This window comes from Oncorhynchus mykiss, chromosome 17 (genome assembly GCF_013265735.2).
Source record: "Oncorhynchus mykiss isolate Arlee chromosome 17, USDA_OmykA_1.1, whole genome shotgun sequence".
NCBI classification, from domain to species: Eukaryota; Metazoa; Chordata; class Actinopteri; order Salmoniformes; family Salmonidae; genus Oncorhynchus; species Oncorhynchus mykiss.
The window spans coordinates 40,385,421-40,399,651 of NC_048581.1; the positions used below are offsets into that span (position 1 = coordinate 40,385,421).

The following is a 14,231-nucleotide window of genomic DNA, read 5'->3' on the forward strand; positions in this document are numbered from 1 at the left end:
TTGTGGCTCTATTGGTTACTTTCCACTCAACATTTGGCTTTATTTAATTTAGATATATTTTTCAATTACTAACTTGAATACTTATGACATCACTAAGATGGATATAATGACCATAAACATCTATCCTCTGCATAGTTCATAATGCCTTCAAAGTCTGCTTGTACATTTAGATTGGATATCCATCAGGATTTACCAGTACTCTACACAAAGGTGCCTTTTCTCTTCCCCCATCTATGCGGGCTGACACGTGTCTCACTGGGCCATGGCTTCGGTAGACTTACTCACACTTGGGGCCAAAGCCAAGCCACTGGTACTTTTCAAGATGTCATTTTAAACTTTAACATCTCACAAACCAACTTTTGACCATTCTGGTCTTCACAAGTCACTGTCAGCCCTAGCTATGGAAGCAATGTCCCTTAAGTGTAACACTGGTGTTATGCAGCTTTGACTACCTAAAGACAATTGTCCACCAGTCATTTTATTAGCCAAATGCCTGCATGTGTTTCTCTGCATCACTGACATTCAGTAACCAAGTGCTCAAGATTACACCCCGTCAATTTAAGTTTGGAGGATGATACCATCTTGGGACACCATCTCTTCAGGTCACACTCATTCTGAGACTGGGCACCCTCCACCCAGGCCTCAGTACTCCACTGCTAGCCTTGGGGGGGGGGGTTGGACTGACGCCACCCTAGCGACACCATCCGAAGCCCCTGTTTTCACCAGGGGCCAGTGGTAATTCCTTTGTTTCAAGGGGAAGAGGTCTATTGCAGCACTGGCTTTGACAGGTCCTGTTGGTGTTTCTCTAATCCAGTGAGGATGAGAACGCCCCCCCCCACCTGTTGATTTTTCTTGTCCAGATTCTCCCTCTCTGTCAGAGGTACCAGCTGTCTGCAAACCTGGATCATGAGACAACATACACATGAATCCCAGAGTGGAATTTGCATATGATGCACACACTATTCAATGCAATTCCAAAGTACACAAATTCTTGCAGTTTCAGTTCCAGATGTAATTGATCTGTTTGAAATGACAGTTCTTTCAATTGCATTATTGTACACTTTCTAGACACCAACGGGCTGAAAATGTTGCACTTCAAAAGATATAACCTGAATTTGAATGGAAGGGTTCAGATCTTGAGGTCCATTAAGCATTCAACAGCATTGCAGTGGCCTTACCTGTGCAGATTCTGTAAGCCAGTGCTCTGGTCTCGTCCATCTCAGAAATCTGCCGTCCGAGTTGCTTCCGAAAGAGGTGGCCATTTGTTGGAAACAGGCAGTCACCTTGTTCAGGGCCTGCTGGACAACCTCAAACTCTGTGACCTGCTGCTTCCTAGCCTGGAGCTCATCCACTGACTTCCACCATGATTCATCTGAACCAGTGGAGGATGCTGAGGGGAGGACCGCTCATAATGTCTGGAACGGAGCAAATGGAATGGCATCAAACACATGGAAACCATGTGTGTGTGGTGTATTTGATACCCTTCCACCTCTTCCGCTCCAGCCATTATCACTAGCCCGTCACCCCCAAATAAAGAACCTGTGATCTGAACCTGCACAGAGAAACCATACAACAAAATGTAATACAATACTTCCATAATTGGTCCATTTACACAGATATTCTTTATTTTTTGCCGTCTCATTACCCAACCTTATGTAACAGTATTGCTTCCGTCCCTCTCCTCGCCCCTACCTGGGCTCGAACCAGGGACTCTGCACACATCAACAACAGTCACCCACGAGGGATCATTACCCATCACTCCACAAAAGCCACAGCTCTTGCAGAGCAAGGGGAACAACTACTTCAAGTTCTCAGAGTTAACAACGTCACCGATTGAAACGCTATTAGTGCGCACCACCGCTGACTATCTAGCCATTTCACATCGGTTACACACATCTAAAGTGCCTTGCTCAAGTGCACAACATTAGGTATTATATGGGATACTGAAGCCGTTAACCCTCCAGCTGCCAGCTCACTTCCTGTAGGATCCCTACCAAGCATCTTTGGGATAAAATCAGGCAACCCTCTTGTTACCGGCTCACATCTCTAACCTTAAGGCTATCAAGCCATAGCCTATTCATGGTACAGACTAAATAAATGACAGTAATAAATACAAATAATTTAAAAAATCCCACAGCTGAGGCCCATGGAACCATTTGGGCTCTTGCTCTTCTTCCAAAATAAAAGTAGTTTACATCAATTGGGGAAAGACAACAACTGAATAGTTTATTTCCAAAATGCTTTATCCACCAATTCTTCCATTTGTATTTTTTAATCAGAAATGATTGCTGTGGCTACTTTCATGTGTGTGTAAAATGTTACAGTTCTAAGATTTTTAATTCATACTGTAGATTTCAAATGTATATTATGAAAATGTTGTTTTTGCAAATTGCTATATAGTGTAGTGCCTTGCAAAAGTTTTCTGACCCCTTGCATTTCTTCCAATTCTATTGTGTTACAAAGTGGGATTAAAATTGATTTAATTGTAATTTTTTTGTCAACGATACTCTGTGATGTCAAAGTGGAAGAAAAATGTGATTTAAAAAAAAGTTGAATAAGAAATTAAGGAACTAAAATATAGTCTTCAGCCTTTTTGTTTAGGCAAATTATTTCAGGAGTAAAATTTGGCTTAACAAATAACATAACAAGTTACATGGACTCACTCAGTGTGAAATAATTGGGGCTGACATCCTTTAAATTCAGCCTTTTTGTTTAGGCAAATTATTTCAGGAGTAAAATTTGGCTTAACAAATAACATAACAAGTTACATGGACTCACTCAGTGTGAAATAATTGGGGCTGACATCCTTTAAATGAAAGGGAAACTGCCTTGCTCAGGGGCAGAACAACATATTTTTACCTTGCCAGCTCAGAGATTCAACCCAGAAACCTTTCGGTTACTGGCCCAACGCTCTAACCACTAGGCTGACTAACCCTTCTTATGTCCCGCATACATACAACCTCTGTAAGGTCCCTCAGTACTGAATTTCAATGACAGATTCAACTACAAAGACCAGGGAGCTTTTTAAAAGTCTCATAAAAAAGGGCAGTGATTGGTAGATGGGTAACGATAACAAATCAGACATTGTATATCTCTTAAAGCATGGTCTAGTTAATAATTATGCTGTGCATTATCTATTAAACCACCCAGACACCCCAAATATACAGTTATCCTCCTGAACTGAGCTGCAGGACAAGAATGAAACTTCTCAGGGATGTTACCATGAGGCCATTGTTGATTTTAAAACAGCTATAGGGTTCAATGATTGTGATGGAAGAGAACTGAGGATGGATCAACATCATTGGAGTGAAAATACAAATATTCCAAAACAACAAGGCACTAAATGTCAGAGATATGTGTATAGGTGGCAGGGAAGTCAGGCGCAGGAGAGTCAAACGGAGTGTAAAATGGAGTCTTTTAATAAATGTCCCAGTAACATGCTCCATAACACTAATAAGAAAAATGAATATAAACAAATATGGGTACGAAGACCCATCGCGCACCTATACAAAAAAACACTACACTGACAATAAACAATCTCTGACAAAGACATGATGGGAAACAGAGGGTTAAATACACAACAGGTAATGAATGGGATTGAAAACAGGTGTGTGGGAAGACAAGACAAAACCAATGGAAAATGAAAAATGGATCAATGATGGCTAGAAGACCGGTGACGTCGAACGCCGAGCACCGCCCGAACAAGGAGAGGCAACGACTTCGGCAGAAGTCGTGACACTAAAGTAATAACACAAAAGAAAACATGTCAAAGGAATACACTTGGTCTAAATGCAAAGCCCTGTTTGTAGCAAATCCAACACAACAACACTGAGTAACTGCTTCCTTATTTTCAAGAATGGTGGTGGTTGCATCATGGTATGGATATGCTTGACATTGGAAAATTACTGGGGAGTTTTCAGGATAAAAAGAAATGGGCACAGGCAAAATCCTAGAGCAAAACCTTCTTCAATCTGCTTTAAACCAGACACTGGAAGAGGAATTCACCCTTCAGCACTGGAGTTGCTTACCAAGAAGACAGTGAATGTTCCTATGTGGCCAAGTTACAGTTTTGACTTAAATCGGCTTGAAATATGGCTGTCTAGCCATGATCCCCAACATCTTGACATAGCTTGAAGAATTTTTCAAGAATAAAAGGAAAATATTTCACAATCCAGGTGTGCAAAGGTTACACTTAGCCAGGAAGTTTATCAGCTGTAATTGCTGTTAAATTTGGTTTTTAACATGTATGGTATCTGGGGTGTGAATACATAGGCAACAATTATATTTTATTTATTAAATGTATGTTAATACTAATAAAAAACGATTTCTTCCACTGACATTACTGAGTATTTTGTATAGATTGTTGACCATTTTTTTTTACAATTAAAACCATTTTAATCATACTTTGTAACACAACAAAATGTGAAGAAATCTGAATACTTTTGCAAGCCATTGTTAAGCTGGAATGGAATGTTCGTATCCTGTATATTGGACTGTGATATGTGGTTATCTCTCAACAAGCTATCTTAAGATGAATGCGCTTACTTACCAGCAGTACTACTTATTTCACTGAGTGAGGCGGATATATAGCATTTTGCAATAAAACAACATGGTTATTTGTCTCTCTGAAATTAAACCATCAAGTAATAGATTTTAAACAAATACATGTCTGTCATTGAACATGTCTGCCATGCCATGATTAGATAGTAAAAAAACACCAATCTTTAACTAAAAATAGCTAATTTACCAACATTTCTGAAAAACGGATACATAGCGTGGAATGAAACTCTTCGTCTGTTTGCCTCAACTTTTGACAGAGGTTCATTATGCTTCCCTAATCAAATCTAAAATTGTGTTTTTGGAAAGTGTTTAATTGAAATAGTAAAAGGTTGTAACGTAAAGGTAGAAAGATCAAGAAGGGAGAGTAGAAAGGATGGACACGGAGAACGAACCCCGGTCTCCAAGGTTGACATGATCTAAAAGCCTGGGAGTGTTACCACTAGTCCACAGGTTCAGTACAAATTGTGTGGTTCTAGCTAACATTTTTATGGTGGTTGATTAAAGCTATTTCTAAGTTCTAATGCTATGTGAGGTTTCTTATAATTTGATCGTGCCAGACAGGTATTGCTTCAAGTTGCACTCCAGTGATAGCTAACTAAAAGCTTTGAAGAGCTGAGGTCCTTCGATGCCACAGGGGTGTTTCCATTTGGCAAGGTCACAAAAATTAGCTCATTGAGTTTTGCAAAATGTCAGGAATTTAGCAAAATGTGTCTGTGGGGCTGGAACTGAATCCAGTGTTTCACACATCCCCAAATGGTACACTTTTCACTGGGGGTAATTATTCTGCATAAACAGCTACATACAGTGCCTTGCGAAAGTATTCGGCCCCCTTGAACTTTGCGACCTTTTGCCACATTTCAGGCTTCAAACATAAAGATATAAAACTGTATTTTTTTGTGAAGAATCAACAACAAGTGGGACACAATCATGAAGTGGAATGACATTTATTGGATATTTCAAACTTTTTTAACAAATCAAAAACTGAAAAATTGGGCGTGCAAAATTATTCAGCCCCCTTAAGTTAATACTTTGTAGCGCCACCTTTTGCTGCGATTACAGCTGTAAGTCGCTTGGGGTATGTCTCTATCAGTTTTGCACATCGAGAGACTGAAATTTTTTCCCATTCCTCCTTGCAAAACAGCTCGAGCTCAGTGAGGTTGGATGGAGAGCATTTGTGAACAGCAGTTTTCAGTTCTTTCCACAGATTCTCGATTGGATTCAGGTCTGGACTTTGACTTGGCCAGACTCCATCTGGTTTTCTTCCAGAATGGTCCTGTATTTGGCTCCATCCATCTTCCCATCAATTTTAACCATCTTCCCTGTCCCTGCTGAAGAAAAGCAGGCCCAAACCATGATGCTGCCACCACCATGTTTGACAGTGGGGATGGTGTGTTCAGCTGTGTTGCTTTTACGCCAAACATAACGTTTTGCATTGTTGCCAAAAAGTTCAATTTTGGTTTCATCTGACCAGAGCACCTTCTTCCACATGTTTGGTGTGTCTCCCAGGTGGCTTGTGGCAAACTTTAAACAACACTTTTTATGGATATCTTTAAGAAATGGCTTTCTTCTTGCCATTCTTCCATAAAGGCCAGATTTGTGCAATATACGACTTGATTGTTGTCCTATGGACAGAGTCTCCCACCTCACCTGTAGATCTCTGCAGTTCATCCAGAGTGATCATGGGCCTCTTGGCTGCATCTCTGATCAGTCTTCTCCTTGTATGAGCTGAAAGTTTAGAGGGACGGCCAGGTCTTGGTAGATTTGCAGTGGTCTGATACTCCTTCCATTTCAATATTATCGCTTGCACAGTGCTCCTTGGATTGTTTAAAGCTTGGGAAATCTTTTTGTATCCAAATCCGGCTTTAAACTTCTTCACAACAGTATCTCGGACCTGCCTGGTGTGTTCCTTGTTCTTCATGATGCTCTCTGCGCTTTTAACGGACCTCTGAGACTATCACAGTGCAGGTGCATTTATACGGAGACTTGATTACACACAGTTGGATTGTATTTATCATCATTAGTCATTTAGGTCAACATTGGATCATTCAGAGATCCTCACTGAACTTCTGGAGAGAGTTTGCTGCACTGAAAGTAAAGGGGCTGAATAATTTTGCACGCCCAATTTTTCAGTTTTTGATTTGTTAAAAAAGTTTGAAATATCCAATAAATGTCGTTCCACTTCATGATTGTGTCCCACTTGTTGTTGATTCTTCACAAAAAAAATACAGTTTTATATCTTTATGTTTGAAGCCTGAAATGTGGCAAAAGGTCGCAAAGTTCAAGGGGGCCGAATACTTTCGCAAGGCACTGTATATTGTAGGATAATATTTGGATTTCTCCAGTCTCCTGATGGTAGTTTAATTAAAGCAATGTATGTCGTCTTCCATGTCTAAATAAATGAAGCAAGAACCAACATATATTAGATCATTGTTTTGTTGCTTTTTACATAATACTTATTGCATTTTAATTACAAGGAATGTGATTGTAGCCTATTAAAACTGCAGGTTGAATAGTTGCCCATGAAGTGTGGGCTATGGGAGAAATGTAAAAAAGAATGGCAAAGATTACAAAAGTGTCTTGAGTCTTTATTGAAATATCTAGTAACAGTTTAGGCGTTAGGCGGTTTGTCCATTCCAAATGCAATAACACAGACAAGTTCAAATTACAACGATAAGTTACTGCAGGGTCACAGACAGACATGCCTCACAAAGGCAACTAGGAACTTCAACAGTATATATGGAGACTGTGCTGTATGTCTGAATACATCCTTAAAACTATGGGTTTTCATAGTCTGTTGCCCATAGGTCGAGCAGATAGGTATTCTACCACGATAAGGTTAACAGTGTCTGTGCAGTCATTGCCATAGTAGAACATGAGAGGGTCGTATTATTTTTTAACAATACAGTTTAGTGATCGTCACAATAACTAAAACCCATACTGGTGAGCCGTATGCACACAAACAACAGCAATCTGATGCAGGTTGAGCTGTGTAATTAGAAAACCATTCATCAGGCCGTGGGCGTTGCACAGGTTGGCTTGTCTCGAATGTTCCAGTGGAAAGCCCTACATCCAAATCCAAGTGGTCACTCAGAAATGTTTGTTTTAGTGCTGGTATTATCTGAAGTGGGAAATAAGAAAGAAAGTGGTGGGTAGGGGTGTATTTTACAAAGGAGAGGGGATATACAGTGCAGTGAAAAAGTATTTGCCCCCTTACACTTTTGAATCATCTGTCCATAGAACATTATTCCAAGAGTCTTGATCATCCAAGTGCTTCCAGGTGCTTTTTGGCAAACTTGAGTCAACTATTTGGACGACATGGGTCCAATTATGCCTGGCAAAAACCCAACACTGCATTCCACCGTAAGAACCTAATACCAATGGCCAAGCATGCTAGTGTTAGTGTGATGGTTTGGGATGCTTTGCTGCGTCAGGACCTGGCCTTAAAAGAAGGAACCATGAATTCTGTTCTGTATCAGATCATTCTACAGGAGAATGTCAGGCCATCTGTCTGTGAGCTGAAGCTGAAGAGCAGCTGGGCCATGGGGCAAGACAATGATCCAAAACACACAATCAAATCTACATGAAAATGGCTAAAAGCAATACATTTGAAGTTTTGGAATGACCTAGTCAAAGCCCAGACCTAATCCCAATTGAGATGTGGCAGGACTTGGAAAGAGCAGTTCATGCTAGAAAACCCACATATGTCGCGGAGTTACAGCAGTTCTGCATGGAAGAGTGGGCCAAAATTCCTCCACAGCGATGTGAGAAACTGATCACCAACTGGTGGCACGACCAGTTATTGAGTGTAAAGGGGCAATTACTTTGTTTATGAAATAAATATGTAATTGTTGTGTGGTATTTGTTCACTCAGGTTCCCTTTATGTAGTGTTAGGTTTTGGTTGTAGATCTGATAACATTCAGTATCAAAAATATGCAAAGGTAGGGTTAAATCAGAAAGGGTGAAAATACTTTTTCACGGCACTGTAGATATGCATCGGTTATTTGGTTTGGTCTATTACAGGTCTCGCTATGTCATGTCCACAGGTAGACATATATTGGTATTAGGGGGTTGAGTAGGGGAGGGGAGTAAATTGGGGATGTGACTATGTAGCTATGGACTGCATGATCTCATGGCAAAGGCATTGACAGAAGCCGTAGAACACACACAGAACTAGGGTGGAGGGCACCAGGCTAACCAGGATGACGCCCAGGGTGAGCTGCTGGATCATCAGCAGGTAGATGCCCAGCGGCAGCGACGAAAAGAAGACCAGACACAGGACACCGATTAGGAAGCTGGGAAAGTTGCGCGAGGTCCAAGCGCCACACTTCTGCAAGGGCATGTTGCAGGGCAGCGAGGCCAGGCTTGCGGGCCGGTACAGGCGCACCATATTGAGCATGCTCATGGAGTCCGATGACTGCGATTCGCCCGGCACCTCCATGATGGTGATAACCAGGCAGTCGGAGGAGCTATGCGACTGTTCGCCGGTTGTGACGCAGTCACCCCCAGAATCACCACCACAGCCGTCCCCTCCACCTCCGCTCAGGCTGCTTGGGGTCAGCAGCACCTCCCCGCCAGGGGTGATGGAACCGCCACTCTTCCTGGCTCGGTCCTGATAGGTGAGGATGGCCAGGATGTTGCTGTCGTCCTGCAGCAGCCAGATCTCCTCGTAGGGCACGTGCGTCTCGTGCCGACAGAAGGGGCAGCTGACGATGCTGGGGGACGAGTTCTCCACAATCTTCTTCAGGCATTTGGTGCAGACGCGGTGGAGGCAGCCCAGCACCTTGGGCTTGCGGGAGCGCGTGTCGTAGCGGTTATAGCAAATCTTGCACTCCAGCTCCTCCACGGTGTAGACCAGAGGCTGGCAGCGCTGGTCCGTCTCCAAGTCCAACTTCTCAAAATTCTGGTTCATCCTGAGGGAGGCAAGGGGGGGCGGAATGCCCAGATTGCCAGGAATGCAGATGCTGATGCAGCAGCGCTAGCCAGGAATGGTGAGTCTAAATGTTCCAAGGCGTCACCCTGCACTGATTCAACCGCAGCTGCCCGGTATAGTTTTGTCCCAGATTCAAGACTTGTATGATTTTTTCTCAAGTGTGAAGATAGTGAATCTTATTTTTAGACTGTTATTTGTTATTGTCCACATTATAGCTCACAAGAAGTGGGGTAAAAATAATGATTTAAGACACTGATATGATGGCACAAATATAGTTTTTTTTTACACCTTTTCACAGTAAAAATACATTCACATACGGTATTACTTCGCAAATATTGACACCTACGTTGCAAAGAGAACAATCAGGCCCTGATATATATTTTTGTCTGGTCCTGAATACCCTGAATAACTGAGTTCGTACAGTTGAGCATGCTGATTGGTTTTACTTTCACAACGATGTACAGTATAGTGCTAAATTAGTGTTTGAGGGCATAGGATTGGGGAAGACCAGTTTGGACTGGTCCCTACCCTAACGTAGTGCAGGCAGACTTCGGGTCAGAGGGCTTCTTTTGCAGTTATCTACTGCTATCATACAATGCATTGCTCTCATGGTTACCCTGCACATACAATGTCTGTCTGCAGATTTGGTACAAATTCAGAACTGCAGATGAGTTTCCAATGACAAAACCATTCCAACAATTTACTGAGAGAACCTACTGGTTTCGAAAGTCCCTGTGATGTGTAAAGTGTGTAAACAGAAAACATACACAAGTGGACAGGGAGCTGGAACCATTTTCAAATTTGTCTGTGCCACTATTGTTTCGATCGGAATATCCAAAATATGGAGGGATGAATTGGATTATGTCCGTCAGGAAATCTTGCGTGAGTGGTTGTAGAACGATCAAGCTAGAGAGGAGTAGTGGTATTGCCAGTATTGGTATTCTCAGGACACTGGTACAGCAGCACGGTCACTGCTCTGTGGAAAGAACACAAAGGAATATTTGTCAGTGAACATTTGGGAATCAAAAACAAGTATAAAACCACACAGTAGAGGCCTAGGACAATCTAGCTGTCTAAGCTGTTGCCTGCTGTGCACATAAAGTACCAGTCAAAAGTTTGGACACGGCTACTCATTCAAGGGTTTTTTCTTCCTTTTTTAACAAATTTTTACATTATAGAATAATAATGAAGACATCCAAACTATGAAATAACATATGGAGTCATGTAGTGACCAAAAAAGTGTGAAACTTCTTCGGGATCGGTGTCCCTTCCACGGGACGGTTGAGCTAACGTAGGCTAATGCGATTAGCATGAGGTTGTAAGTAACAAGAACATTTCCCAGGACATAGACATATCTGATATTGACAGAAAGCTTAAATTCTTGTTAAAACCTCTTGGTGTTAGGGGGCAGTATTTTCATTTTTGGAAAAAAAACTTTCCAGTTTTAAACGGGATATTTTGTCAGGAAAAGATGCTAGAATATGCATATAATTGACAGCTTTGGATAGAAAACACTCGAACGTTTCCAAAACTGTAAAGATATTGTCTGTGAGTATAACAGAACTGATGTTGCAGGCGAAAGCCTGAGAGAAATCCAATCCGGAAGTGCCCCAGGTTTTGAAAGCTCTGCGTTCCAATGACTCCCTATTCAGCTGTGAATGTACCATCAACGAGCTTACGCTTTCTACGTATTCCCCAAGGTGGCTACAGCATTGTGACGTAGTTTTGCGCATTTCTGTTGAAGAATAGCTGTAGGCAGCCACATTGCGTAAGTGGACACATGGTGGCTCCGAGAGAGATTCTCGTGTAAAATACAGAGGTAGCCATTACTCCAATCGGTCAGAGTGAAAAACGAATTGTCCCGACTGATATATTATCAAATAGATATTAGAAAAACACCTTGAGGATGGATTCTAAACAACGTTTGCCATGTTTCTGTCGATATTATGGAGCTAATTTGGAATATTTGTCGGCGTTTTGGTGACCGCAATTTCCGGGCGATTTCTCAGCCAAACGTGAAGAACAAACGAAGCTATTTCGCCTACAAAAATAATATTTTGGGAAAAAATGAACTTTGGCTGTCTAGCTGGGAGTCTCGTGAGTGAAAACATCCGAAGTTCATCAAAGGTAAACGATTTAATTTGATTGCTTTTCTGATTTCCGTGACAAATTTGCTGCTGCTAGCAAGGCATAATGCTATGATAAACTTACACAAATGCTTGTCTAGCGTTGGCTGTAAAGTATATTTTGAAAATCTGAGATGACAGGGTGATTAACAAAAGGCTAAGCTGTGTTCCAATAAATTTCACTTGTGATTTTCATGAATAGGAATATTTTCTAGGAAGATTTATGTCCGTTGCGTTATGCTAATTAGTGTCAGATGATGATAACGGTCCCGTTCACGGGCTGGGCGTCACTACAGGTTAATCTAACTGCACTGTCCAATTTACAGTAGCTATTACAGGGAAATAATACCATGCTATTGTTTGAGGAGAATGCACAATTTTGAACATGAAAAGTTATTAATAAACAAATAAGGCACATTTGGGCAGTCTTGATAAAAAACTTTGAACAGAAATGCAATGGTTCATTGGATCAGTCTAAAACTTTGCACATAGACTGATGCCATCTAGTGTCCAAAATCTAAATTGCACCTGGGCTGGAATAATACATTATGGCCTTTCTCTTGCATTTGAAAGATGATACAAAAAAAATACAAAAGAAGGGGTGTTTTTTTCTTTGTATTATCTTTTACTAGATCTATTGTGTTATATTCTACTACATTCCTTTCACATTTCAATAAACTCCAAAATGTTTCCTTTCAAATGGTACTAAGAATATGCATATCCTTGCTTCAGGGCCTGAGCTACAGGCAGTTAGATTTGGGTATGTAATTTTAGGCAAAACATTTAAAAGGGGGCTAATCCTTGAGAGTTGTTAAACAAATCAAAATATATTTATATTTGAGATTCTTCAAAGTAGCCACCCTTTGCACACCCTTGGCGTTTTCTTAACCAGCTTCATGAGGTAATCACCTGGAATGTATTTCAACTTCTTATCGCTGGGGGGCAGTATTGAGTAGCTTGGATGAATGAGGTGCCCAGAGGTGCCCAGAGTAAACTGCCTGCTACTCAGTCCCAGTTGCTAATATATGCATATTATTAGTAAATTTGGATAGAAAACACTCTGAAGTTTCTAAAACTGTTTGAATGATGTCTGGGTGTATAACTGAACTCATACGGCAGGCAAAAACCTGAGAAAAAAATCCAACCAGGAAGTGGGAAATCTGAGGTTGGTCGTTTTTCAACTCATTCCCTATTGAAGATACAGTGGGATATTGGTTCATGTTGCACTTTCTAAGGCTTCCACTAGACGTCAACAGTCTTTAGAACCTTGTTTGATGCTTCTACTGTGAAGTGGGGGCAAATGAGAGAGGAATGAGTCAGAGGTTTGCCAGAATGCCTTGAGCTCGTGCTCGTGAGAGCGAGCTCTGTTCCATTGCATTTCTACAGGCAATGGAATTCTCTGGTTGGAACATTATTGAAGATTTATGTTAAAAACATCCTAAATGTTGATTCTATACTTCGTTTGACATGTTTCTACGGACTGTAACGGAACTTTTTGATTTTCAACTGCTCCTAGTGAACGCGCTTTGTGAGTTTGGATTTGTGTACCAAACGTGCTAATAAAATGAGCTATTTGGACATAAATGATGGACATTATCGAACAAAACACATTTATTGTGGAACTGGGATTCCTGGGAGTGCAATCTGATGAAGATCATCAAAGGTAAGTGAATATTAATCATGTTATTTCTGACTTCTGTTGACTGCACAATATGGCGGATATATTTTTGGCTTGTTTGGGCTCTGAGCGCCGTACTCAGATTATTGTATGTTTTGCTTTTTCCGTAAAGCTTTTTTGAAATCTGACACAGCGGTTGCATTAAGGAGAACTGTATCTAAAGTTCCATGTATAACACTTATATTTTTATCAACGTTTATGATGAGTATTTCTGTAAATTGATGTGGCTCTCTGCAAAATCACCTGATGTTTTTGGAACTAGTGAACATAACGCGCCAATGTATACTGAGATTGTTTTATATAAATATGAACTTTATCGAACAAACATACATGTATCGTGTAACATGAAGTCCTATGAGTGTCATCGGATGAAGATCATCAAAGGTTAGTGATTAATTCTATCTCTATTTCTGATTTTTGTGACTCCTCTCTTTGGCTGGAAAAATGGCTGTGTTTTTCTGTGACTTGGCTCTGACCTAACATACTCGTTTGTGGTGCTTTCGCCGTAAAGCCTATTTGAAATCAGACACTGTGGTGGGATTAACAAGAAGTGTATCTTTAAAATGGTGTGAAATACTTGTATGTTTGAGGGATTTCTGTTGTTTTGAATTTGGCGCCCTGCACTTTCACTGGCTGTTTTCATATCGATCCAATTAACAGATGTGCCTTGTTAAAAGTAAATTTGGGGAATTTATTTCCTTCTTAATGCGTTTGAGCCAAACAGTTGTGTTGTGACAAGGTAGGGGTGGTATACAGAAGATAGCCCTATTTGGTAAAAGACCAAGTCCATATTATGGCAAGAACAGCTCAAATAAGCAAAGAGAAATGACAGTCCATCATTACTTTAAGACATGAAGGTCAGTCAATGAGGAAAATTTCAAGAACTTTGAAAGCTTCTTCAAGTGCAGTCGCAAAAAAACATCAAGCGCTATAATG

General features: G+C 40.9%; 1 protein-coding gene across 1 annotated transcript in view; it reads right to left on the reverse strand.

Moving 5' to 3' along the window:
• Positions 1-7,105: 7,105 nt before the first annotated feature.
• LOC110493892 (E3 ubiquitin-protein ligase RNF182) overlaps positions 7,106-14,231 on the reverse strand; it is a 31,983-nt gene continuing 24,857 nt past the window's right edge. Inside the window, exon 2 of the mRNA XM_021568457.2 lies at positions 7,106-10,467. Coding sequence (XP_021424132.1) covers positions 8,664-9,470 — 807 coding nt within the window. The 5' untranslated portion in view covers positions 9,471-10,467 and the 3' untranslated portion in view covers positions 7,106-8,663. The remainder of the gene's footprint in view (positions 10,468-14,231) is intronic.